The sequence below is a fragment of the Harpia harpyja genome, chromosome 1 (assembly GCF_026419915.1).
Source record: "Harpia harpyja isolate bHarHar1 chromosome 1, bHarHar1 primary haplotype, whole genome shotgun sequence".
Classification (NCBI taxonomy): Eukaryota; Metazoa; Chordata; class Aves; order Accipitriformes; family Accipitridae; genus Harpia; species Harpia harpyja.
Genome location: NC_068940.1, coordinates 82,159,121 through 82,184,332, shown reverse-complemented (window position 1 = coordinate 82,184,332; position 25,212 = coordinate 82,159,121). Strand labels below are relative to the sequence as shown.

The 25,212-nt window shown below is 46.4% G+C and overlaps 3 protein-coding genes across 6 annotated transcripts in view; 2 read left to right on the top strand and 1 right to left on the bottom strand.

The window, feature by feature from the left end:
* Positions 1-8,667: 8,667 nt before the first annotated feature.
* TFPI2 (tissue factor pathway inhibitor 2) lies at positions 8,668-14,630 on the bottom strand. Of its 2 annotated transcripts, none has more exons than XM_052802074.1 (5): positions 14,504-14,630; positions 14,221-14,400; positions 13,608-13,787; positions 12,168-12,341; positions 8,668-9,787 (listed from the first exon to the last, which is right to left on the bottom strand). In XM_052802074.1, the coding sequence occupies exons 1-5, from the start codon at positions 14,583-14,585 to the stop codon at positions 9,684-9,686; spliced, it is 720 nt and encodes a 239-aa protein (XP_052658034.1). In that variant the 5' UTR covers positions 14,586-14,630; the 3' UTR covers positions 8,668-9,683. The 2 variants fall into 2 exon arrangements, with proteins under 2 accessions (XP_052658034.1, XP_052658043.1); XM_052802083.1 differs by having other exon boundaries at positions 8,668-9,784; positions 14,504-14,611.
* Positions 14,631-18,242: 3,612 nt separating this feature from the next.
* On the top strand, positions 18,243-22,183 carry LOC128148331 (guanine nucleotide-binding protein G(I)/G(S)/G(O) subunit gamma-11). Of its 3 annotated transcripts, none has more exons than XM_052802046.1 (4): positions 18,243-18,363; positions 18,517-18,620; positions 21,213-21,260; positions 21,719-22,183. In XM_052802046.1, exons 2-4 carry the CDS (start codon positions 18,525-18,527, stop codon positions 21,842-21,844), a joined length of 270 nt encoding a protein of 89 aa, XP_052658006.1. In that variant the 5' UTR covers positions 18,243-18,363; positions 18,517-18,524; the 3' UTR covers positions 21,845-22,183. The 3 variants fall into 3 exon arrangements, with proteins under 3 accessions (XP_052658006.1, XP_052658023.1, XP_052658016.1); XM_052802056.1 differs by having other exon boundaries at positions 18,258-18,365; positions 18,522-18,620; XM_052802063.1 differs by lacking the exon at positions 21,213-21,260 and having other exon boundaries at positions 18,257-18,363.
* A 119-nt stretch (positions 22,184-22,302) lies between these two features.
* Positions 22,303-25,212, top strand: part of LOC128148325 (probable acyl-CoA dehydrogenase 6) — a 93,813-nt gene continuing 90,903 nt past the window's right edge. The window contains exon 1 of the mRNA XM_052802035.1: positions 22,303-22,495. Within this exon, the coding sequence (XP_052657995.1) occupies positions 22,364-22,495 (132 nt within the window). The 5' untranslated portion in view covers positions 22,303-22,363. The remainder of the gene's footprint in view (positions 22,496-25,212) is intronic.

Below are 25,212 nucleotides of genomic sequence, written 5' to 3'. Positions count from 1 at the left end.
TCCAAAACTATCACCCTTACTTTACACTGCTTTGTGGTCTCTTGACACGGTGTAGCTCTCTTAACTAAGTTGACAGACCTATCTCTCCTTGCATTCTTCACCAGCCAGTCTGCTTCCCTCAGTTCTCCTCTTTCATGTATACAAATACATATGTATGGCATGAGCTATTGAACTTTTGATTGAGTTTTGGTACTCATGAAGAGGCCAAATGACAGCGCTCAGGTCTTTTGAAATCCGTATATTTTTTAGTCAACTGTGCTTAGGGCTGTCAGTTAGAGGCACTTGAAATTTCGACTTTCTTCAAAGAGATCTGTTCTTTGCATCCCAGCCTCGGACCATAAGCTCATTCCATATTTACACCAAGTAAACTTGGAGAGCAAAAATGTTCTGGTCTTGGGTCTTACTGGAACTGGAAGCAGCAAGTGAAAGGCTGGGTATCACAGGAATCTGAGCTATTCAGTATGTCAACACTATTTGAAGAGCCACGTGTGCGTCATGTTCTTGTTTGCAAGCTAATTAGATTACTTGTTTTGAAAGATGGATTAATGAATTAATCACAGGGTGCGGTGGATGTTTTTTCTTAATGTTCTGAGACCAATTTAATATGAAGGTTTTTATTTTTTTATATGTATGATTCATTTCAGAACTGGAAAACACAGAAAGTAGGAATGTGAAAATGATAACTGTTAAAAAATGAAAATTATAATCACTGCCATCTTTGGCACAGCAAGCTTTCTTTTATGTTATCTGAAACTGTAGATAGTACCAGCAACCGTGGAAAGAGGGAATGATATGAGAGCTTTCTAGTTAATAAATCAGAGCTGAATGGAAAAGGGTGTGGTTTTGATTGCGTAAAATGCCAGGCAGGTTTCTGGTTTGCAAAACTGAAGCCAGGGGTGGTTCACATCTTGATATCTTCTCATACTGCAGCCTTTACAGAAATTCTACTATTTTTTTGTTTTTATTCAAATTAATTAAATGTTGGGCAACTCCTAACATTACAAAATGCACTGACTCAAATTTATTGACTCAAAGGAAGAAGGCACCATGGACTCGGATCTGGGCCTGGATTCTGCATAGAAGGAGACACTCATTTCTGGCCAATTCAGCAGCAGCACCAAGTCAGGCATTTATATGTGCACATGCCTTTTCACTTGTTTTCCTGTTTTTCAGTTTTCTTGTTCTAGACAGCAGCCCACCTAATGGGCCTAATTCTGCACATCCTTTTCTTGGTCACCTAGCCCATTGAGCACTGCATGGTGGGATTCTGGCACTTGGCACAGAAGAAGGGAAAGAGTCTCAACATTAAGCAATGACAAATCGTCCGATTCTGAGCAGGACAATTTGCATGAACCATCTGGTCTTAAATCACTTTGAAGATGAGAGGTGGAGCCTCTCTTTTTAAAGGTATTTACCTCAGTAAATAGAAATAAATGTCCAAGGGCAGAGATAAGGTGCCCTAGACACTTAAAAAGTGCCTGGGAAATTCCCACTCTATCAATAGGTGTTAGGCAGCTATATTAAAATCCCACAAATCAAACACCTTTGTAAATGTGGTCTTTGTTTCCTGATCCCTTCTGTTTTCACCTTCAGCTGTAGAAACACTCTCTGTACAGATACAGAATGTGCAGTTCCTTCCCCAACAACCTCCTTTTGTTTCTCCTTCATTACTAAAACTGAGGAAATGACAGAGACCAAGTACAGACTGCAAAATCTGTATTACTAGTAAAGGGGACGTTGTGCAGACCAAACATACCCAATAAGGTCTCTCTGAGATAAGGCAGAGTTTCCATACCTGTTGATTAGGAAAATAACCATTTTTACTGAAAATTGAGACTGGCTATTAAATGGAAATTTAGCAGACAAAGCACACAGAAAGACTGAGTCCTAATCATGTTTCCGAGCATGACTAAACAAGTGTCTGTAAGAGAATAGGAATAGGTTCGACAACAGTGAATGAATGCTACCAATAACGCATACCATGCATGTATCGCAATTTCTCTTCACATCTGCTTAGTTTGAATGCAATAAAATAGAGGAAGAGCTGTCACAGTCACTCAGCTGTTGCAAAAATCTTGAAGTCATGCTTTGGTGTGCTTTATGGAGCATTCACTCCAGTGCTGCGGAGATATATTGTATCCACTGGAAAACAAAATAGTCATTATTTCATGCTTTTGGATGTCTGAAGGAGGAAAATATTACTTTTGGGCTTTTGCCGAGTGCAGTGATGCATTTCAAAGCTCTATTAATATTGTATGCTCCCACCTGAGATGCCAGATAGATAGCTGAATTTTTTATTTCCTTTGCTTTTTGTACATTAGCTGGTGTATGACAGTGCTGTAATGACATGTGGCTGACAAGTTTATCACATAGTGCTCAAAGGATGTAAATCAATATTGTTCCTTAGAATAAAATATGCAGCTTTGACACAGGGCGTAGTGTACAGAAAAGGCAGTGGGATGGATTTGCTGGAAGGGGCAAGGAAAGAGGGCTCCATTGCCAGCCTCAGCACCCCGGAAGGCCAGGTCCCGTGGTGGGACGCCCCTGCTCACTCCTGCTCTCCTCCCCAGAGCCACCTCCCCACTCCCACCCAGAGTGATGGCCCAGTGCTGCGTCCCCCTCCATGCCCTGCACTTCTTGCTCTGCAACTCTCAGCCCGTGTCCCCAGCAGTGAGCTGCCCGTAGCTCTGCACAGGACCGGGACGGATGTCCTCCCCGAATCAAAGCGAAGCTCCCAGCACAGGCTGTGACTTGCACTGGGAATAGGGATTTCCCCAGGTAATGGCAATGGGAAGTGCCCTGGCTGCCCAGAAGGATGGACTCAGTTGGATCCTTAGCTTTTCTGTGATGTCCTCAGAAAACTTGTTTGCATTTCCAGCATTACATTACTCTTCACTCAAGACAGTCACTCACACTCATAGGAAAATCTGGGCTGAAAGGAGCTTGGAGGTCATCTGGCTCATAAGCACCAAGAACACGGTCAGGTCCAGTGTTTCCTGGCTGTTGCATGAACACGATGCGGGCAGAGGCTGTTCACGAGGGCAAAGCAGGAGGAAGTGCAATGAGTCAGAGAAGGCTCTCCCCTCCTCCTTCCAGCCTAGGCTTCTCTAGTTGGGGAATGAACATCGCTGCACAACTTGCAAAATGTCTCTCCTGAACAGGAAGGAGCCTGCAAGAGCTGTGACTATTTTCTTTTCCTCTGGTTTACCTTTTTCAAGTGTGTAAGATAAGTCCTACCTCTCTTTCTCTCCACGGACCCATATGAGCTGTTTTGCAGTGGTTTCTTCATGGGGATGAGGGTTTCAGCAATAAATAGTTTGAGGGCATTTTGTGCCTCTGAGGTCTGGAGCCTCACCGTCTGCAGCCGAGACTCTGCATGCTCCTCCCTAACACCTTTCAGGCTGAAATGAGAAAGCAATAACCTGAGAAAAAATAAAATTAGGTTTTTAAAGAAGAAAACCTCAATCCTAAGTGCTACTGAGCACTCACTATCACATTCAAAAGCATAATTCTGTCTGTTGGGGATGGAAATATTAACTACAAGTGCCTGTTCAAAAATGAGGCAATAAAGAGTTGGATGATTCTCTCTCAGCTCCTTTGCAATAGGTTTGGAAAGAGCTTCTTTATTGTATATCTGGAGATCAAGATCAGCTCTCCATCAGCATAACTGCAGAGTACAGTGTGTAATCTTTTTTTGGTCTCAGTTTTAAAATGAAAATACAAAATTGAAAAACAAAATGAGGTGAGCTCTACTTCAGTGACACATTTACTTTTTTCAGGTGTTTGTAGCTTTAAATAGTTCTACAAGAATTAGAACTTATTATGATTCATACTGTACAGTTTTATTTTAGTACTGCTTAGATTAATTCACACTAGAAGGATGCAAAGTTGCTATTACAAGATCAGTTAAGGAACCTAGTTTAATAGCCAGTACAAAAGTGACACTTAGAATAGGTGTCTACTAACGTATAATATATCAGAAGGAAGAATATCCAAGCTATGTGATGACTTTAAACCAAACTATGGAGATTTAAAAATTCCTCCTTCAATATAAACCAATCTCTAATTATCTGAATATTGCTTTAGATTTTAAAAGAAGAGTGTTGAAAAAGTTGGAAGGAACAAACCCTGATAAAACCTAATCAAGGAAATGCCTTTAATATTAAAACAGATATTTTCCAGCATTTTTATATAATAGGCTTCCAAGCAGTTTTGGTCCTAATGCTATTTGAAGGCATATTGGAGTAAAGAAATTACTTAGTTTCCTTTCCCACCTGAAAGGAACCTATTGCTCCACCAGAGCACACAATCATTCGCATCATACATCCAGCAACTGTGAGGGCACTGAAATAAAGGTTGGAAATATTTTTTGCTTAGCCTTCGTTTATTTGCTTGCACCCATTGATGAACATTGACAAAGAAGAGCTCAGGTAAAGCAGATACATGTGCTGCTGCAGGAGAATGCTGCTCCGTGCAAGATTACGTTTCTGCACTTAAAGGAGGTTATTGAAGCCTTTGGACTCGCTCCAAGTCTTGTTGAAATCATGGTAGAGTCCCTCTGGCTGGCATAGCGGGAACTGTACAGGCTCCTTGTGCTCCAGTGGAGCAGCCTAGATTCATGAGAGAGCAGTAAATACCATTCGTCATCGCTGTTTCTCATCAGAATTCCCTCCCATTTTTAGAGAGGAGAAAAAAGGGGAAAAAAAGTCTTGCTAGTCTTGCTACTTTCTACTGGAGGCATTTTTATAAAGAATTCTTTTTTAACATCAGTAAAACTCAAGATTTCTCCTTGTTGAAAACCACTGTGATGACGGAAAGCTTTTTTCTGGTTTGATAATGAGGTATATTTTTCACCCTTACTCTCCTGACTCTTTAAATAGCTTTTATTAGTATAATCTTTCCTCTTGATCTTGCTTCCCACACACAGAGGGGAAATATATCCCATAGAGAATTGTGTTTGTATGCATTTATTAGTTACTATGAGTTTTATTACTGCATTTCATACTAAGCTTTAAAAAAAATTAAACATGCATTGCCCCCTTAGAAAAGATGCTGCACACTTGCTAAGCGAGTAGTACCTTACCTCCAAGAAGGCTCACTGAGCAAAAACATTGTAATTCAGCTGGCAGATATGTGAAAGAATTTAACCTGTAGTTAATGCATCAAGGCCTTTAATGAGGATCTAGCATGAGAAAAAAATAAGGCTTAATATTACCATATGCTCACCAGCTTGAAGTTCAGCCCCACCAAGTGAGACAATGCAATGTACTTTGAGTTCGAATTGCATTTAAAACCCTTCACATAAAAGCAGTTATGCACCTAACCAGATGTGTCTGGAAGAGCACCCATTTTGTCCATATTGACCTGAAATTATGGTCAGCGCTGCCAGTACAAAGGCAACCTTCATTAAAAGGGACTTGGTTTATTCCCATATAATAGATAGAATGTTTTACATTTCGGAAATTAGTCTTATGAATAGTTCAGACATGAGCTGGGAATACTCATTTCTCTGGCATTTATTTGGAAATCACAGCTCATGATCACATCAGTTGCTAACATCTCAAACAGCATGCTTTTATGCATCTTGTTTACATAGGTATTTTTTTAATATCATTGCTGTTCATTAGGCTTTATATACTATGATTAATACCCCTTCTCCTCAGCAATTAAGTCATTCATCAGATGATAGACATTACCGTACAGGACCACCACACACTGAAAAATTAGGCTCACTTCAACAGAAGCAAGTATCTCTGTGCTAATTATCACCAGTGATAGTCTTTCTTTCTAGAAAGATAATGAGGCAGATTTTGCTTTCAATAACACTGATGTAAATGCATAATAATTCTGGCACATCCGCAATGTGATGCTTCCAGATTTACATAGCCATAGCTGGACTGAGTTTATCTAGTAGAACAGATTTCTTGTCCCTGCCTGGATCCAGAACAGCTGCCCAGACGCGGAACAGCTGCCCTCGGCTGTATAGCTGACTTCAAGCTTAGGGACAAAATCTTTCACCTGTGATCTGAGGCACAAGTTCAGTGATTTTTTTCATGTGGCCCATTGTGTCTAACAAATAATTTTTTTTTTAAATAAATGTTCCGTGCTTTCCATCTCCTCAGCTGACGAGAAGTGATAGAGGAAAGGGAACGCTTCTGGCAGTCAGAAATCTGACTCCAGGGATACAAGCCAAACTCATTGCCGTATTGCTCCTAAAGTATGGAATTGTGAGAGAGGAATTTATTGGGGCTAGTCACTGTTAAATTGAGATGTGGTAAAATTTTGCTTGTCATCATTTAGCTTTTCAAAAAAAAAGGATGATGTGTTTCCACATGGATTTTTTTGTTTTCCCTTTTTGACACTTAAGATTCCCCTGAAATACAAAGATGAAACCATTCTCCTACTCTTGAAATACTTTACAAAGCAATTCCCTGAGTGTTGCCACAGACTAAGGATGAAGACTCGGCACTGATTTTCATTTTTATAGAGTCTTTGTTATAGTTCTTCACAAGATATCACTAAGAAAAGAACTGGAATTATGGGTTGCAATGGAAAGTTAGAGAGCAGTGATGTTATCTGCAATGGAGTTTAGTTGAATCTGCTTATTTCAGCAACCACTGTTCAGCTGCAGGTATGACTGTCCCATGCAAATCACTAGTCATGAGTTTCAGTGGCACTTTGGCTATGCAAGACGAGATGAACCCAACCAATTATAATCACAGCTTCCCTCCTCTGCAGTAGAAATTTGCGCTGTGACACATGATACCAGCTGTTGGACACTGGCTACTATAATAAAAGTTAATTTGCAGGATGGTATGGGCTGCATTAATTTTCAACGTGGCAAAATGCTAACAGTTGACCCAACCTTGGGCCAGTGTTGTTTCATCAGCAAACTGAAAAAGGAAGTAAGTCATGAGTCATATAAAATGCTGTAGATGATAGAGAATTATTTAGATTAGTCAAAGCCACAGGAGTCGGGAGGTATATTAGAGTAACTTAAGAACATGAAGCTGCTGCACAGTGGCAGCTGAAATTCTTTGTAGCTAAAAAAAAAAAAAAGAGATTAAGGCATTTACCTGGAAAGATGGTACAATTTATACAAAGTGAAATAGCTTCACCAAGGGACTGAAAGAACCTTCCATGGCCTTGCCTCCCCTCTTCCTCTTCCCCCCCGCCCCCAGTCCTCCAGAATATTGTACAGCCTGCTCACTAGGAAACCCTGCAGGAATTATGGATGGTTTAGGTTAAATTTCTGTGTGATATCAGGTAGATAAGGGATTAAAACCCAAGCCTCTGATATTTCACTGAGTACCCTAGCAGTAAGCCCTTGGACTTTGAATTTTGGTTTTATGCAAGAAAAGAAAGAGCATGTGGAGCAGCCTCATTGCAAAGGGCACCCTGGGTGGAACCTGATCCATTGAGCAAGCCCTCACTGAGCCCCTGAGGGGGCACGAGCAGATTATTAAACTGTTGGATCCCTTCCAGGACACTAGCTGGGTATCCCATTGCCCAGGACATGTCGTGATGTATGACCAGGCACCCAGTCGTGAGACCAAAAAGTCAAGAGAGATGGAGCGGCTCTCAGATTTTGGGCTCCCTTTAAATCCCAGGTTCACTTTTGTATCCCACCCCAAGATACTCTTATCAAAGTCAAAGACCCAGAGAGGTAAGGAGTAATAGTCCATTTCTCAAACAGGTTACCAGAGCTTATACCCCCCCGCGATGCTGTTACAAGATGGCCATCCTCTAGAGTTCAAAACAGTGTTTCAACTGAACTTTGACTTCAAAACAGGCTAGTGGGGTTTTTTAAGCCATGGTCAGAAATCTGCAACAAATGCAGCTGGGGTCCCCCAAATGACAGTGCTAGGTATGGAAAAATATTCAGATGGACACTCTGGGCTGCTGCTCTAAGCAGCATGGCCGAAATTCACAGCCCAAGGGAAGGAACATAGGCAGGGTCCATGGGTAGCATGTCCTGTCTCCCCCAGGGAGGTTAGACTGACCCGGTTTCTGTTTGAAGGCTGGTTACCAGAGAAGAGGTTTGGTATGGGACAAACACTCAAAACTGTGTCACTAGTTACCTGCAATTTTCTGTCACAGAGTGTGCTCATTGATCTGCACTAAGCAATAGATTAATTGAAACAAGGTGGTTTTTTGAGATCAAGAGCCAGAAATGGAGTGGTAGAAAGACTATGGCAAGCACAGCCGACTGCTTTAATTGAAAATCCAGTGGTGAGAGAAAAATCACTAAGAAAAACAAATCTTGACTAGTTTCCCCATCATGTTTCCTCTCCGAAATGGGGATAAAGCACACACCTGAATTTTTCTAACTGAAAGCCAGTGTCATTTCAAGCAAATAGCCCACCACCCACACAAAAGCTCTTCAGATGATAGTGCAACATCAAACAGGAGACCCAGCAGCAATCAGCTTAACTAAGCACCCCTTTGAGAGCAGCTCTTTAGGGAGAGCCAGCCGAGCCATAAAATCTGCTGGGGATGAATGACATCAATGCAATTTACTGGCTTTCTTCAAATGAAGACCTTAGCGTAAGGAAATGATTTAAGAGACAACTAAACTCTGCTAGAGTCATAATTAGTAAATAATAGGTTCCACTACACATATTGGTGTATACAACTAATTCAGGATAATGACAAAACAAGCTCTCCTTTTTTTCCCCAAAACCATTTTATTAACATTACTTATGAATTCATATTTAGAAAATATTGTAGGTGAAATTAATTGAAATTCAGACATGGCTTAAATACAAAACATAAAAGAAGGTGCAATAATATCACCATAGGCATAATCTACCATAAGAAATACAATAGTGCCTCAAAAGAGGGATTACATGAGATTTGCAGAAGCTTCTGCTTTTCTGCTTTAACAGCCATTGTATAAACACAAATATCAAGATCCTCAGCAGATGTAATCAGCGTAGCTTCATTAAAATCAATAAAAATATGCTGATTTATGCCATATGAGGATCTGGAGTGTAACTTAGCAGAAATTTCAAATGTCATGAAAAAGTAATGGGTACATTTTCATTTTAATACTCCAGCAGCTTATTCATTGCCTTTGTCAGAGTGTTTATCAAAGTATCCCTATTCCCAATTTTCTCTTGTCGGATGAGCCAGATTTAAGTTTATACTTCTTTTACTGTTATGAAGGCTTCTAAAGGCCTTGACTATCAACATAACCGTAAAGGACAGTCGCCTTAATGATAGTACCACAGTGTGTAAAATGGCAGGGCAATAAACCTCTAAACACACTTTTGAAAGGTTCCTCTTCTTTAGCAAGCAGAGGATGCCAAAAAAATCCATGGTAGAGATTTAGCTTTGTACTCTCCTTAGTTTTACTAAGAGACAAATGATTTTTCAAATCTTAATTGATTTGTAACAACTGAAATATTCTCCCAAGGCAGTAGTAACATTCCCCCATAAAAACATGGAAATCTAAATACCTGGCTTTGCCAAAGTATTACTGCAAAGACAACAGAGCAGAAGAACCAGCTTAGGTTCATCCTTCTTCTATTAAATGCAGTTCTTTATAAAAAGTAAGTTGGAAGTAAAAAGCAGTTCTGAAAGACAGAACTATGTCGGTGTATAAAACTGTGTGGAAACTATCTTACAAAAGAAGAAAGTGGAATCAAAAGGTGTTTCAAACATCCAAGTGCACATCAGCTTTAAGACTTCGGGTTATACATCTGAGGTTTTTTAATCAGTTTTCTCATCATTTTTCTGCGGAATACATTTGTTGGCTTGTTGATTCTTGGTTTCTGAGTCCCTGCTAAGAAAACAAAGGAAGCAGTTAGGGAAAGAGTATGACAAAACTGTTACTACTTTTTATTGTTTGGTTTGGGTTTTTTTCATGTTATGCTGTTTAAACAGTTAATCCAATAATAACAAACATATCAGAAACTGTAAAATGTGTTCTGGACACCCTATTCTCACACACTGTAAGGTCTCCAATGTGTCCGCCTTTGGCACTGGAGTCCTACTTTGCTGCTTTTTTCCTGAGCAAGCATCAAAGTCTTTTCTAGCTGTCCTGCAGTGACAGCAGAACGGAAGTAAACACACTGCTCTATCTGAAAAAAAAAACAAACCCAAAACCAAAAAAAACCTATTACTGCATTTCTCTGAACAACAGTGGGGTAAAGTCTAAATGTAACCAGTGGTTGTGGGAGATGAAAAGGTAAAATGATTTGGGTTTCTGCACAGAACTGGGTTTCACAAAGAAGCTGCAGAGTGGCCAAAGACAGTCGGGGTTATCTCCAGAAATGCTTATGAAGGCTGTATGAAACGTGGAGTGCAGTTCAGAAAACAAGTACTTTGCAAATTTGACTGAAAATCTTTGTCTTTATGCTACCTATTTACCAGCACGCAGAGCCCCTGTAGCCAGTTCCCAGTCCTTTCGCTGTCACCCCAACGTATTTATTTTCTTTTCCAATATAAACTTTTTTTAATGAAATTAATCAGAAACCTTTTCACTCCAAAACCTATAGATCAATTTCAACAGTAGTTGTATATTTGCACAGGGAAGGTCAACTGAATTCAGCTTGAGACTCCAAAAGGTAACATGAAAGATGCTGGGGAGGGAATTATGGGAGCGGGAGAGGAGTGGCTTAAGTTGCCTGAAAGATTTGCTTAATGTTCCTGTACACTCCCAAGCTATAGAAATGAATATGTATAGCACAACATTAATTAGTACTAATTATGCCTTTAACTATGGGCTTTGGTTGTACCAAGCCTTACTGAATTGTGAAATCCACAAGTTGGTGAAAAAGCTTATAACCGATCCTTTACTATCTGGCTATCTGGTGCTCTAGTTAGGAGACTGGCAGCATTTCCTTACTTCTTTCTTCCACGAAAAGAGTGAGGAAGGGAAAAACCCCAGGTGGCTCTGGCTGGGTGTGGGCAGGGGCAGAGCATGGAGGTGAGACACTGAAGAGGCAGTTTCCTTCCTCCTCTCTCTCTGCACACTTAGGCTGGAGCCTGGCCCTACCATTTCCCAGGTAGTAATAGATGCAAATTAGATAATCACGAGCATCTCAGATAGACTTAGCATGCTATTAAAGGCTCTCTTATAATACTAAAATGGCAGAGACACACTCAGACTTGTCACCCACAGAAATATTACTGTCATGACTAACTGACAGACAATATTTTTACTTCTGAGGACTGTGCTCAGGGTGCAGTCCTTGCCCCAGCCCTGGATTTCCAGCCCAGAACTGAAGAATCATCTCCTGACTTAAGCCTTCTGACTACACATCTTAAATACTGAAGTACCTGGACTTTGTATATATGTCATGTTTGAAACAGAGCTACTTTTTGGCTGGTTTGGGGTTTTTTTTTCATTTACAAAGGCAATGTACATGCTAGATACGGCCTTAATTTTTTTTCCCGTTAGTATCAATTTTTTAAGTATTGTGCTGTGTCTGCTTCCTGAGTGCTCTGGGGATCAACATATAATTATGCTTTTCTCTCTCTCATTGATTTACATATCAAATGAATTAAACCAGAGTATTAAAACTTGCAATAGCTGGCATGAACGTATGACTGCAGGTAAAAAAGCACAACTGTTTTGACTTACAAGCACAGCCAGTAGCTGATTTGAATAAAACCATTAAGAAAAATCAATTATCATTCCCAACCCTTGCCCCCATGGCCACAGAAACGGTTGACTCAGCACAATTGCTGAGGCAGAAATCTTCAGTAATGGGAGTGGGGAATGGGAAGAGGCACCAAGGAATCAAGGGAGGATGGTAACTGCTGAAAACGTGAAGGAAAAAAGTAAATTAATTTCACAACTTGCTTTAATCCTACTTAAAAATATCTAGAAGAAACTGATACCTTAATTAGTGTCTATGCTGGTACTGAACAGTTTAAAGACCGATTCCTTGTGGGCTCTAGGAAGTTAATTAGTCTTTTTGCATGCCCTTCTCTACACTTCATTCAAAAATGGCGTAACCACCTCGCATCGCACTGTTCTTGTCAGAAGGATTTAGTGTTGCATCTCAGTTTTGCCTACCTTTGAAAACACTGAGTCCAAAATGCAAAAAGCATACGCTTGTAGCAAGCCAAGGTGAGTAAAATAACACTGAACACCTGTTACTGGTATTTGGATTGCTTTATCTGCTTGTGACTGACAAAATACAAAAAACTCTTACCTTTTCTGCAGACATTGTAGCAATCTGTTTCAGTAACGAAGTTATTGGCATTTCCACCACAGCCGGTATATTTGAACTCCTTACATGATTTAGTCTTGCTGTCGTAGTAATAGCGAGGCACAGAAGAAGAACACAGTCCTTCATCCTTTGGGCTATAGCATAGCAAGGGACCAGCTTGAGGAAAAAAAAAAAAAAAGAGAGAGAAAGACAAATCACATAAATGTAATCTCTATGCCTGGCTTCTTAAAATTTACCTTGCAACAAATTTTGTGGCTCAACAGCCCTTGTTCCCATTCAATTGACATGACTGTTACCGATGACTTCAGAGACTTACTACATCTTATTCCTGTGAGTTAGGAATTTGAGAAAGCAACAGACAGTCCCAGAAAATAGGATTACTATCCCACTAGTAAAATTCATCAGCTTTTCCCATTTGTGGTTCCATCCATATGACAGCCGAGATATTTACATAGTCTGGCCGGAAGTCTTATTCCATATATATAGGAATATAACAGTTCCAGTGGAACTACCTCTGTAGAGGAAAAAGGCACTATTTTGTTTATCCTTGCTATGATTTTGCCAGCAAATCCTGCCTGCTTGCAGCAAAAAGTACAAACGCCACCACTTCCCTCATAAGAATCACATTTCATTTTGCCTCAACCAAATTTTACTTTTCTTGGTGGAAACCTTTTATCAATTTATTGGATGTGCAACAGAGAAATTAAAAATAATTCAGCACTCACCTAAGAAACGCTGACAATCTGTCATCAGCCAAAAATAACTGTCTCATCAAGCACTAATAAAGCTTAGGCGGTGACAGCTTTTATACATTCTGGTAGATCTCTCTTCTTCCAAGATCCTACCTCGCACTGGATATTAACCTGGTATTTATGACAACACTTAGCTATAGTCACCTGCTCATAATTACCACCTCTCTTCTTTCAAGCTCGTATGGAGAGACAGTGAAGAGTCATGACAGGCAAAAAACTTTTATCAGAAGTTGAGCTGGCGAGTGCCAAAACCCCAAGCCACCTAACACCATCTCTCAGGCCTGAATTTTAGAAAGGCCCTTCTGCTTTATATTACAGTATCACTGCCCCGAACATGACTGCCACGTCCCATACATCTGCCTCAACACAGATCTCCAACCTTATTTCCCTTCAGATTATGCATGTACAGCTCTCTAGAAGTCAAGAGATCGGTTGGGTGTAGCTGTGGGCATATTTAAGGTCACTGTTAAACTAACACAGCATTTTTGCTCTTTCAGTAACAGCAGAGAGAAGTGACACCTGAAAGTCTGCAGACAATATAAACATCTGCTTCACAGAAGTCTTCAAAGCTACCACTGTATGGGTATCCAGAGCAAAATATCAAATAAAATATCATCTTCATATCGCTTTCAAACCATCTATTTTATTAAAAATTTGGAACAACCATTACTTTTCTCTGGCAGACAGTGGTCCACACAAGACTGCAAATCTCTGAAGTTGTTGCCATTTCCGTAACAGCCACCGTAGATGAACTCCTCACACCTCATCGAGCTCAAGTTAAAGGCATATCTTTTTAGATGACTCCTGCAAGGTCCTCCATCAGCCTCCATCCGGCATAATTTGGGCACTTCTGCAAACAAAAAAATTTCATCCTCTGTAAAATCAACCCTTCATGCTCCCCGTACTGAACACCACGGTAAGTGGAGACAAAGGCTGTTACTGTGGTCACAGGCAAGTCCCAGCTTGTCCCAGTACCTGCAGTCTTTAATAAAGTGGGATAAGATTTACAGGAGGAATCTGATGCATTAATTAGCAACTAGGTGTAATACTAAATTACATTTAAAATATTAATAGTTAAATTCTGCATGTCACCTCTGAGACGGCTCGCCCCGGCTTCTCTGCGTAAAACCGGCATCGGCGAGAAGCTGCAGCGAGCAGCAGGGACAGACGGAGCGGGCGCGAAGCGTCCCGCAAGCGGCGCAGCCTCCCCCGTGCTCCCACAGGCCCCCTCCAACCCCCTGCCAGCCCGGGGGCCGCCCCGGGGAACCGGTCCCCCGACTCACTCTTGATGGTCCAGCAGCTCTTCTCGCAGTCGTCGAGGGTGAGGAAGTTGTTGGCGTTGCCGTGGCAGCCCCCGTAGGTGAACTCCTGGCAGCTCTGCGTGTACCTGTCGTAGTACCAGCGCGGCACCAGGGCGCGGCAGGGGCCGTCATCGGGGGGCAGCAGGCAGGCGCGCTGCTTCTCTGCGGGAGACACCAGCGACGGGGGCTGAAGCCACCTCGGCGGCGGAGGCGGCCCCGGCCCCGCGCAGCCGCCCGCGGGGTCCCGCCGAGCGCCCGCTCCTACCTGTGAGGGTGCGCGGGGCCAGGGCCGCGCAGGCCAGCGGCAGCAGCAGCGCGGGCAGCGGGAGGCGGCGGCCGGCGGCCATGTCGCGGCGGCGGCGGGCGGGCGGGCGGGCGGACGGACGGGAGAGAGAGAGAGGGAGAGAGGGAGGGCGGGCGGGCGGGTGGCACCGGGGTCCCGGGAGCGAGCGGCGCTGCCCGGCCCGCCGGCAGCGCTTTATATGCGCCGAGACGGCTTCCCCGGGCCGCCTCCCTCCTTGCGCATGTGGTGGGAGGGGAAGGGCTGATTCAGCGGGGCAGCAGGTCCCCGGTGACCCGGCCGTCACCGGGGCGCGGCAGGCTGCACGCCTGCGTGAAGCCTGAGCGCCGGGGGGAGCGGGCAGCCCCCCGCCCCGCCGCCGTCGGGGGGTCCCACGGCCGCGGGGCGCAGCCGGGGCCAGGTGAGGGGCGTCGCCGGGGCCGGCTCGCCGTCGGGCTGCGCCGCCCACGGCGGAGGGGCCTCCGTCGCGGGGCTGCGCGGACCTGGCCGGGGTGCGCGGCTGTCGCGGCTGTCCCGTCCCGTCCCGTGCCCCCCCCCCCCCGCCCTCACATTACGGGATGATGCTCGAAGAGCATTTCCTGTTAATCACGGCGAAATTCGGGACGGGTCACTTAGCGAAAGTCCTCTCCCCCTTCGCCCGGGCCCCCACGGCGGCCGCTCCCCATTTGGAAGCTCCGGGCAGAGGGCGGCAGGACGCTGGAAATCAAACACGGGAGCCTCGGGCACGGCCTGATCCAGCCGGGTCAAGCACAGGCCGCACAGCGAGTGCCAGTAGAGATAACACCAATCAACCCGCGTTCCTAGTTCAATACCGTTGCGTGTAACACTAACGAACTTGAGAAAACCGAGGCAATGTCAATGGGCTCGGACTCCTGGGAAACCCGAGGGGCTGAATGGATGAAACCTCTGGCTTAGTTCAAAGGGAGCTCGATTTCAGGAAATATCAGGATTTGCCTTATTCTGTAGATTTTAACCCCACCAGGCAATCCAGTGTGATCTGGGGGAGGAGGGGGTGAGCAGCAAACAGCATACTTTCTAATCTATTAGAGGCGTTACATTAATTAGTGTTTACTCCAGATTTAATACAGTAAGAGAGATAAGAGTGGCTGCAAATTAGGCGTGCTCTCTATAGATAACAACAAACTAATCTGGTCTCCTATTGTTCTCCACTCCCTTTACAGCAAAGGTGTTGGGCCCCAGTCCTTCAGGCAGGTGCTGCTGTCAATGGGATTGCGATACAGGGCTCTGGAAATCTGTGGCCTGCAGGAAAGAAGCCACAGTCCATATGGGCTGTAAGGAGGAGGAACTTCATAGCACCCTGATTATCTCAGGAGCTGACTTTCTCTCCATGGGTTCTGTGCTTTTCTTAGATCACGGAGGATTACGACCCAGTTTTCTGACATAATTTTATTTTTCATAAAGGCAAGAAAGAGGAGCAAATTTAATCCCTACCCTACCTCCGGGCTTCTGAGAGGATACGCATGGCACCTCGCTGCCTCCTTTTTCAGCTCTGTTCCTGTTTTTCAGAATCTCCAGTTGCCAAAGGATAAGTGGGTGCTTTAGTGATAAAAAAAAATAAACCCTGGTACAGCTCGAGGCATCACCATGGGACATATCAGCAATGTTTTAGAATCTTACAGCTACAACTGTTAGTAACAGGTGTCCCCATTTTTAGGGGTTTTGTTCAGCTTATTAAGCACAGCAATAACGCTTATGTCCCTCCAGTAGGAAAGAACAAACAAACAAACAAACAACATACATTTTCTATTTCCAGAAAAAATCAAAAGGCCATCTTTCTAACATTAGAAAACTCTCAAGTGATTTTAATGTGACTAGACTGATGGCCTTTAGTTTTCATTGGATTTTGTTGGAATTGCAAAGCAAGTCATTGAAATACCACTTTAAACAATAGCAGCAATATCAATGCTGTCATGCAAATACCATTTTCCATATTTTCCATTTCCTCTGTGCACGCACACATACAAATCAAAGTTTGAGCTAAACCCACGTATCCATCAATGCTGCCGCACAGTGCAGTATTTATTCAGCTGCTCCTTTGCTATAACAGCAAAGAAGTTCACTTAGATTAGGTAAGTATCTTTAAAAATATATGAACTAGAGTAAAAGTTAACATAGCAAGTGGTAGAAAGTCCTTTACGAACTGCAATCAGCAGAGCTAGTCATGTCAGCAGGCAGCTCACTGCAGGCTTTCCGTTAACAGGGTTATCAATACCAAACTGCAGCTGTGCTTTCCACCCCTAACCATGTTAACCGTGTGCTGGAGCCCACCTTCAGATCACTCCCGCACCCTGCGCCTACGACCACCACACCACACACTCTCTACCTCTCCGCACCACAGTGTTTCTGCTCCCACCAACAGCCCTGGCTCCCCTGGGACCCTGCCTGGCCAGCTCCTTCCACCTGTTTTGACTGGCCCAGAGACCAGCAGCTGGTGGGGTTTGGGGCTGCAGCTGCCAGTGTAGATTACGGGGGTGTAGAAGTTGCATACCACAGCTGCAAAGGGGGGGATAATAGCCAGAGGGAGGCAAAGAGGAAGTGATTTTAATGACCTGGCTAAAATAAAACAAATACAAACCCCAAGAACACTATTGGAGCAGCACTGGAGAAGAAAGATGTACCTCTTGCATACTGCTGACAGCTGCTTACATCTGGTGAGTGGAGAGAGGAGGAGAAAGGAGTGTCTTTAAGGGGAGAAGCCAGAGGTGGAAAGAAGGAGGGGCGACTGCCTGTAGGGACCTTTGAAGTGCCAGATAACAGAAAGACTCATACAGGCCCATTTTAATGGCCTGCAGCTTTGTTTGGTGTAAAGGGTCGTGAATTCTGCCTCCACTAGTATTGTAGGAAAAGAGCTGCTAGGATCAGAGATGCTAGGTGCTGTACAAACATGCATGGAGGGATGACCACGCTCCAAAGAGCATGGCACCCTATTTGGGGTCTAGACCTCAAAAGTATATGCAACCACGGGAGAAGAGTTTCCTAGCTGCTTCTTGTGTCTTCTGAACCCATCACTTCTGTTACAGGGAGTGCTCCATCCTCAGCACCCATCGTAACTCCATGACTCTAGAGACGCTCAGTGCATGCCGGACACAACAGCCCTCTCACACGGAGATGCAATTCTGCTTTGCAGACGTATCTACCCACAAAAGTTGCTACATCTGCCATTGACGGGCTGGCTGCCTGCCAGGACACTTGACCTGAGAGCAGTTCCTTCCCCACTCTACCCTTTAGTCCGGTCCATTCATAGCTGTAATGCGCAAGTATGGAGGAACGTGCCCGTGCAAACCACCTGCTGCTGCCTTAACTGCTGGGCCGAGGAGCACAGAGCCCAGGGATGCCGGTGGCACAGGCAAACAAGAATCATCGCGAGGGCCAGGCGGGGCAGAAGGAGGTGGCAGGGAAGGAAAGCGTTCACTGCTGGGCCAAAACCCCCGGCCGGCCTCGCTGCCTTTGCCCCACCGTGGTGGCGGAGAGGGAGAGGAAGGCAGAGGCCACCACGGGAGGGTCGCTGCAGCTCCCCGCTCCTGCCGGCTGCCCCTCGGGGGGCCGGGGCGATGCGGCGGCGGCGGCGGGGCCGAGCGCCCTTCCCGGGGGCCGCGCCGGGGCGGCCGGACCCTCCTTGTGCGGGCAGCGCCCGTGTCAACGCCCCGGCAGCGGGGCCGGGACGGGCGGCGGGTTTTAATCCGGTTAGGGGAGATTAGCGTGGCGGTTTAAAGGCCGGAGCGACGCGGGGAACGGGTGCCAGGCGCGCCGGAGAGGAAGCGGCGGCCGCCGCCGCCGAGCAGCGGAGCAGCCCGAACGGCACCGTGTGAGTGAGCCCGGGGGCGGGCCGGGGGCGGCCGTCCCACCGCCCCGCCGCCCCGCCGCCCCGCGCCCGCCCGGGGGCTCCGGCCCCGGCGCCCTGGCTGCCCAGAAGTAACCTTTTGTCCTCCTCCCTCCTTTCCTCGGCGCTTTGGCAGTGTTGACGATGCCAGCCATCAACATCGAGGACCTGAGCGAGAAGGACAAACTGAAAATGGAAGTGGAGCAGCTCCGGAAAGAAGTCAAGCTGGAGAGGCAGCCGGTGAGTGGCCGCGGAGAAGGGGCCCGAGGCTGCCCGGCCGCCGGGGCGGACGGCGGGGCCGGAGCGGCGAGAAGCCCGTTACTCCCCGTGCGGGGGTGCGGGGGCTCAGGCGGCGCCCGGGGGCACGTCGGGCGGGCGGCGGGGCCGGGCAGGGCAGCCCAGAGCGGAGCGGGAGCGCCCCGTCCCGCCGCGGTGGGCCCGGCGAAGGCAGGGGCAGCGGGACTGCGGGAGCCGCTCTCCGGGAGAGCCCCGGCTCTTGTGGTACGATCGCAGTTTGCCCCGACGGGTCCGGCCACCCCCTCTGGAGCAGGGACCGGCGGCGGTGCTGGCGACGTACCACCGCTGGCACCGCGTAGGAGCGCCGGTCCTTCGCGGCGGTGGCTGCGGAGCGAGGGGGGAAGGGGCGCACCGCCCCCGGGATAAGGCTCCCCGAGGGGCCGGCACGGGCCCGCCGGCTGCGGCTGTTCCCGTTGCGTTTGGCACCCCTTGGCTTCCCCTCTCTGGCCAGTCCCTGGAGCCCGGTGCCAGCACAAGGCAGCCTTGCCCGGCGAGGGAGGAGCGCGTCGAGCTCGGTTCTCCTCCTCCGTAAAAGGCGTTGGGATCTGCCAGTGCCGGGTGGGGGGGTGGTGTGCCGGCGGGCACCCCTGCTGCGGCACCGCTCCCCGTCCCGTCCGGGACCGCACCGCAGCCGGCCGGGCTGCGGGAGTAGTGGCACGGCTGCGGCCGCCCTCTGCCCCCGGCACCGCTCCCGCGCTTCACCTGCTGTGCAGTGCCCGGGGACAGGGCAGGAGCCACAGGACTGCTGGTGCAGAGCCGTGATCCATCCAGCCTCGTCCCACAGAAACATTGTACTTCTAGCCATTTACACTGATTGTTCCTTTCCACAGGTGAAGTAGTTTCCAGTGAAATTTTCGTATTTTTGCACATTTTCTATAGATGAAAGACATGCAGAACTGATCTTGCTCCGTGATAAAACTAACATTCTTTTTCTTTTCTTTTTTATTCTGCATGCCAGCAGAAGCAAACTACATCTAAATAAACACTTTCAGTTAGCGTTTCTAGTTATAAATACATTTATATGTGGGAATCGGTGGCATTAGTCACGCTAATTACATTGCAGGTCTAGGTGTTTAGCCCCAACAATAAGAAAGCCACAGTTATGTTTTAGCTGTCGGTTAGGTTTGGTGATTGTAGATGTTATGGTATAGTCTAAAGCTCCAGCAGTATTGAGGGCTCCACATCCAAGTACTATAGATACCTGTATCATCCCTCAGAGAGTTCCCAAGCAACTGAAATACACTCTGTAGAATGTACAGCTTTTGATTTTCATGATGATAATAATAATAATGATAATAATTTAAAAGTCTTGCCTGCATTTTTGGAATAAACCAAAAGCCTGATCACTTTAGGGAAATGGGTATTTTCAAATCACCTGTAGAAAAGCACAGACAACATCCTCAATTTTACCAGTGCGTTATAACAGAAATTTCACAGTGTGAATGAAATCTGTGTTGTAGTTGTCACAGTGCCCTGCTACCTGAATGGGTGTTACAGGGACAGGGAAATGGAGAAGCCATGCTGCTGTTGCCGCTGAAAGTAAAAAACGTGTAGCCAAAGTTTTCTTGACCCCTTCGTATACTTTTACAGCACAAAGAGGAAATATTCTTTTGAATAAAAATGTCTGAATGTGTATTTAAGCAGACAGTTTTGTCTTCTATGTGAAAAAGATCCTGATAGTGCTGATTGAAGTAAAACAAACCCTGGTCCTGCATATACTTGGAGCACAACTTTACTACGGCAAAAGGTGCCCCAGTTTGAATGAACAGGGTTTGCGAGGCACAGAAGAGCAAGGCACGTGTAATGGGATTTGTAGGTCCAAATTCTTCATTGCTGTAAGGCAGGCAGAGGTAGTTTAGACCTTATTTTATGCACTGTTTAATTGGGAATTAAGTCTTGACTTCTTTCTGATGGCTTAAAGCTTAATTTTGCACAGGTCATGCTCTGTTGGTCTGTGGTACAGCAGGTAAATTCATTGGTTCTCTTGTCATAATTTTACCTATGGAGTAAAATATAATTAACAAAGGCGGCAAGGGGCCTTAAATTAGAAATACTAGTCATCTAGTGGCCTGGCCAACAGCTGGTTCCTGCTGCTGACTCTGCACTGCTGTGCCTCTGCAGGGATTGCGGGTAGGAAGGGAGGAGGTGGGGACGGAGCTGGGAGCGTGTCCTCAGACGTGTCAGGTATTGGAGCACCTAAGGACAGTTTCTGCTGACACAGGGGAGGGAAATGAGAGATGCGTGTGGACAAGGATCCTCTGGAGCTGGTGGGATTTGCTTGTGCACCCTCAGGCTCCGCAGACAGTATTACTACATGTGCTGCATGTGCTCCTGTCTCAGTGAACTCAAACTAAACCCATTTCTTCTTCACAGACGGGTTCTATGCAGATGTACCTACATCAGTGCTAGTTTACTATGACTGTCATGCAAAGTGTCATGCGTATTATGTTCTCTCATAACACAATAGGCTGCTTTATTAACAGTTGTTCAAAATAACCCCAGGTAACCTGTAAGTAAATTGTCTTTCCTAGCCAGGTCTTTGCTCCCATTCAAGACGCATGGTTGCTATTACAGAACCGCAAGGTGAGAACTTGTATTACCACTGAAAAATCATTACTGAATGTTTTGTTTGGGAAAAACACATAAAGTCGTAAATACTTTGAAATTGAATTGAAAGTTACTGATCCTGAACCCATTGACCGTAAGTCATGCTTACGCAGAGGGAGAGTGTGATCCGCAGCTTAATAAAACTATATTGGCAAATTGAAAAAAAAAAAGCAAGTTTAACTATGCAGCAACTGCTGTTCCGAGTGGCGTATACATTCCCAGTGATACTCACATGTTCTGTGAATATCGGGCTGTAAAAAAGAGGAGGGAAGCCGAGTCTGCACGTGCTTAGTGCTGGCTTTGTGGTCTGATCTTTTATGTTTGATGGGAAGGTAAGTAAGAGAAAGAAGGATGCGAATTCACGGCTTTGCTGTTCTGATGTGCACGCTGAGCTCCGGCCGTAACGCAGCCACTTCTCTGCTCTTTCACTCGAGGTGTCCAAGTGCTCCGAAGAGATCAAGAACTACATCGAGGAGCGGTCGGGCGAGGACCCGCTGGTGAAGGGGGTTCCCGAGGACAAGAACCCCTTTAAGGAGAAGGGAGGCTGTGTCATCGCTTAGGAAAACGAACGCAGCGCCTGCCACCGGAGCAGACACTCTCGTTGTACCTGTAGGGAGTCACTAGCGTGTCCCCACCGCCACCGGTCCTTGTTGAACGAGCACAGGAGCGGATTTCATTTTTTTTTTTTTTTTCCCTTACAAAAATAAAGAAACCAACCCGAAAGCAGCCGCGACCCGCGTCGGTCGCTCGGCAGGGACGGCTGTCCCCCGCTCCCCGGCGTGGCCGTCCCTCCTCCCGCGGCGGGGACGGCTCCTTTCGCTTCGCGGCGCCCGCTTTCGCCACCCGTTTATCGGTTGCTTCATGGCTGTTCGTTGGCATTAAAGGAAACCTGCCTGTAACCCGAGAGCCTGCCGTGGCTTGCTGCGGGGGAGAGGAGCTGGAGGAGGGACGGGACGGGACGGGGCGGTGCAGGGGCCGCCGCGGCGACCCGCACCAGCCGTTAAAGCTCGCCTGGCCAGGCCGCGGCCTTCGCCCTCGCCGGCGCAGGGCTGAGGGGAGCGGGGCGGGCGGTGGCGGCCATGGCGCTGCGCGGCGGCCGGCGCTGGGCGCGCTTGGCCTCGGCGCTGCGCGGCGGCACCTCGGGGCAGCGGCACGGCGGGCGCGTCGGTGACACGCCGCAGTACCGCGACTTGCGGGCGGCCCTCAGGAAGGTACCGGGGCGGGGAGGGGGGGGAGGCGGGGGAGGCAAGCGGCGGCGCTTCCCCGCGGCGGGCGGGCCCCGGGGGGACACCCGGCCGCGCCGCCCCATGCGGGGAGAGCAAGGCCACCCCGCCGCCCGGAGCGGCTCGGGATGTGCTTAAATAAGTAAACTTCCCCCTGCCGGTGTCCGAAACGACGCCATGCGTCCCCCGCATGTGACACGGCGAGTAGCGAAGCGCTTCCCTGCTGTGTGCGCTGCCACGGGCTGAGCGGGTGGGTTTGGGCGAGCGGGCCCTGTGTGCCGCAGCCGGGCCCTGCTGCTGCCCTGCGAGCTCCTGCCGGGAGGTCCCTCCCCGCACGCTGCAGAACGCCGGGTTGAGGTCTGGCTGTGGGTGCAGAGCAGAAGAAAAGGCAGAACAGAGCCCGTTTGTCATTGCGCTCTTTCTAGAGGGGAGTAGTGGGAGGTTCCTGTAAAACTGAACCATAAAGCAAGAGGGAAGGAGGCACTTCTGGTAAGGTAATGTGTTAATGGAACACCAAATGACAATCTGCAAGTCATGGTGGTGTTGGTGAACTCCGTAGATTCCTAACAGGGAGATCCGTGGCACCTGTAGAAGACTGTGGTGTAAGTAAGCGCACCTGTCAAAGTTAGAGAATTAGGTGGTTTGGAGGTGGAAAGCCCTGGTGTGGTGCACGTTGTGGGGGGCTGGGGCCACCTGTGTGTGAGAGAAGTCTGCCTGGGTGAACTGATGAGAAAAGTGCTGAACTTCAGTACCTACTACAAGGAGTAAACAGCATTATCACGGCAGCCACACACGAACAAGCAGGACGTGCGTTCAGAAGTAGGCGTTATGGTGTGTAAGGATTCGTCCCTCATTTACCTGTAGCTAAGTTTACAAGTCCTAGCTTGTGCTGCAGTGCTCTGCTGTAGCTTTTTAAAAGCAGTACACACTGTATTGCCAAATACTAGCACGTTTATGTGACTTTAGAGCTGTGCTGTTGTATCTTTGATAGATGCTTTTTAAAATTACTTGAGGAATCTTATATACTCATGGATAAATTTAACCTTTTCCAAATTTCACCTCTTTCCCAGTTCACTGTGGGCAGAAGATAGTGGAACTACTTCTGAGTCATGTGATTTTTACTTCAGTTTTCTTTTTAGGAAATAACTTTCACACTTCCAGTGTTAAAACAAGATATCCCGAAGGCTGTTTAATTAATCAAGTTTTCTATCACTAAGATGAGGCTTGTTATCCTTGAGCTTTAGCAGTTGTGGTTTCATCTTTGGTGTTATAAAAAAAGAAACCTGAGCAATAAGGAAAAGCAATGCATGGCCAGTCTGTTTCTTAAGAAATTAATTCATTATAAATTCCTGCACCTTCCACAAAGCAAAAATAAGGTGACGGAAAGGATCAGTAGAAGAACTTGGAAATTAATCCTCTTCTCTCACCTGGATTAATAGTACAGGATTTTGTAGCTAGCACCATAGTGTCAAGTTTGAGCTGAAGCTGTCTGGAGTGAGCCTTTGCTCTGTGTATCTGTGGAGTCATCTGGCCGCTGAACTTGTTCCCTGGCACACTGCTCCCCGTTACCTGCCTGAGCACTACAACTGCATTAGTGAAAAAAATCAATGTCCTCCTGAAATCCAGAGGACAAGGCCAGACCTTGTGAAGGCAGTAATCTGGATCTGAAGTCCTACTTTGTGTGGATAGGTTAAGGCACACGTTGTTTTGTATCTCAGGTGTTTGCAGCTGTGTATTTACAGAGGGATCATATGAAAGGGGGGGGAAGGGATGTGGCTGTATTAGTGTCTGCTGGTGCAGTGTTTGCTGCTCTGCTGTGTGACGCAATGTATTTGTAAAAAAATGCAAATGCCCCCCCCCGCCTTGTTTTCATTCCCCCCGTGCCTGTTGAAGTACAGCTAACAGTATGCCCTACCTTGCTGGGTTTAGTGCAGATAGTTGTATCATGGGCTAAGAGGGAATGTGATGCTACATTTATCACATAAATCCCAGTGATGAATATATTGTACAAGAAATTACAGTAAGAAACATAAACCCAATTTTATCATTGTCCTGTATTTTACAAAATGCTTATATACCATTTATTTTAGATTTTAACTGATCATATAGGAAAACAAACCCCACCAGTTTTTGTCAAATCCAGTCTGATGTTGTTCATCCCAAAGCTTGTAGCAATCAATGTTTATTTTGGCTTAAGTTAAGCCTGGCCCCAGTGACTTTAGGATAAACTGAAAACTAAAGGCTTTGGGAGAGAATGACTACTCAGGATCTGTAATATGTTTTAAGTGTACCTGTTAGGTAATTTGGGGCACTCTTTCCACTAGCTGAATCCAGATGCAGCTACCAGAGAGATGGGAGAAATGAGCAGTGCAGTTCCGTAAGTGACAACTGTTACTTTTTTGCCTCCATTAATTTTATTTTTTACTCTAGTAAATTAACGTATTTTAAACGATCTGTAATTTTCCAATTGTTCTGAGCAGGATGAGGAAGAGACTCGTATAATTCCAGGGGACTGTTTTTAGCAAGGGTATTGAAATAACCCTGTGAGTGGTTTCCTTTACAACTTCATAGGTCACCACCCTTCCTCTTGGAAATCGAAAACGTAACTTTTCCTTAACTTGTTGAACAATGCTTGCAGTGCACTGGTATCCTACAGCTTGCTGCAGTAATTAAATTATAGTATAACTGGCTTGAAGGAAAAAGGT

Excerpts from the sequence above, each read along its gene's own strand:
- LOC128148331 (XM_052802046.1), top strand. The coding sequence starts at position 18,525 with ATGCCAGCCATCAACATCGAGGACCTGAGCGAGAAGGACAAACTGAAA. Across the intron at positions 18,621-21,212 it reads TCAAGCTGGAGAGGCAGCCG|GTCTTTGCTCCCATTCAAGA; the intron begins GTGAGTGGCCGC and ends TTTCCTAGCCAG. Across the intron at positions 21,261-21,718 it reads TGCTATTACAGAACCGCAAG|GTGTCCAAGTGCTCCGAAGA; the intron begins GTGAGAACTTGT and ends CTTTCACTCGAG.
- TFPI2 (XM_052802074.1), bottom strand. The coding sequence starts at position 14,585 with ATGGCCGCCGGCCGCCGCCTCCCGCTGCCCGCGCTGCTGCTGCCGCTG. Across the intron at positions 13,788-14,220 it reads GAGCTGCTGGACCATCAAGA|AAGTGCCCAAATTATGCCGG; the intron begins GTGAGTCGGGGG and ends TTTTGTTTGCAG. Across the intron at positions 12,342-13,607 it reads CCACTGTCTGCCAGAGAAAA|CTGGTCCCTTGCTATGCTAT; the intron begins GTAATGGTTGTT and ends TTTTTCCTCAAG.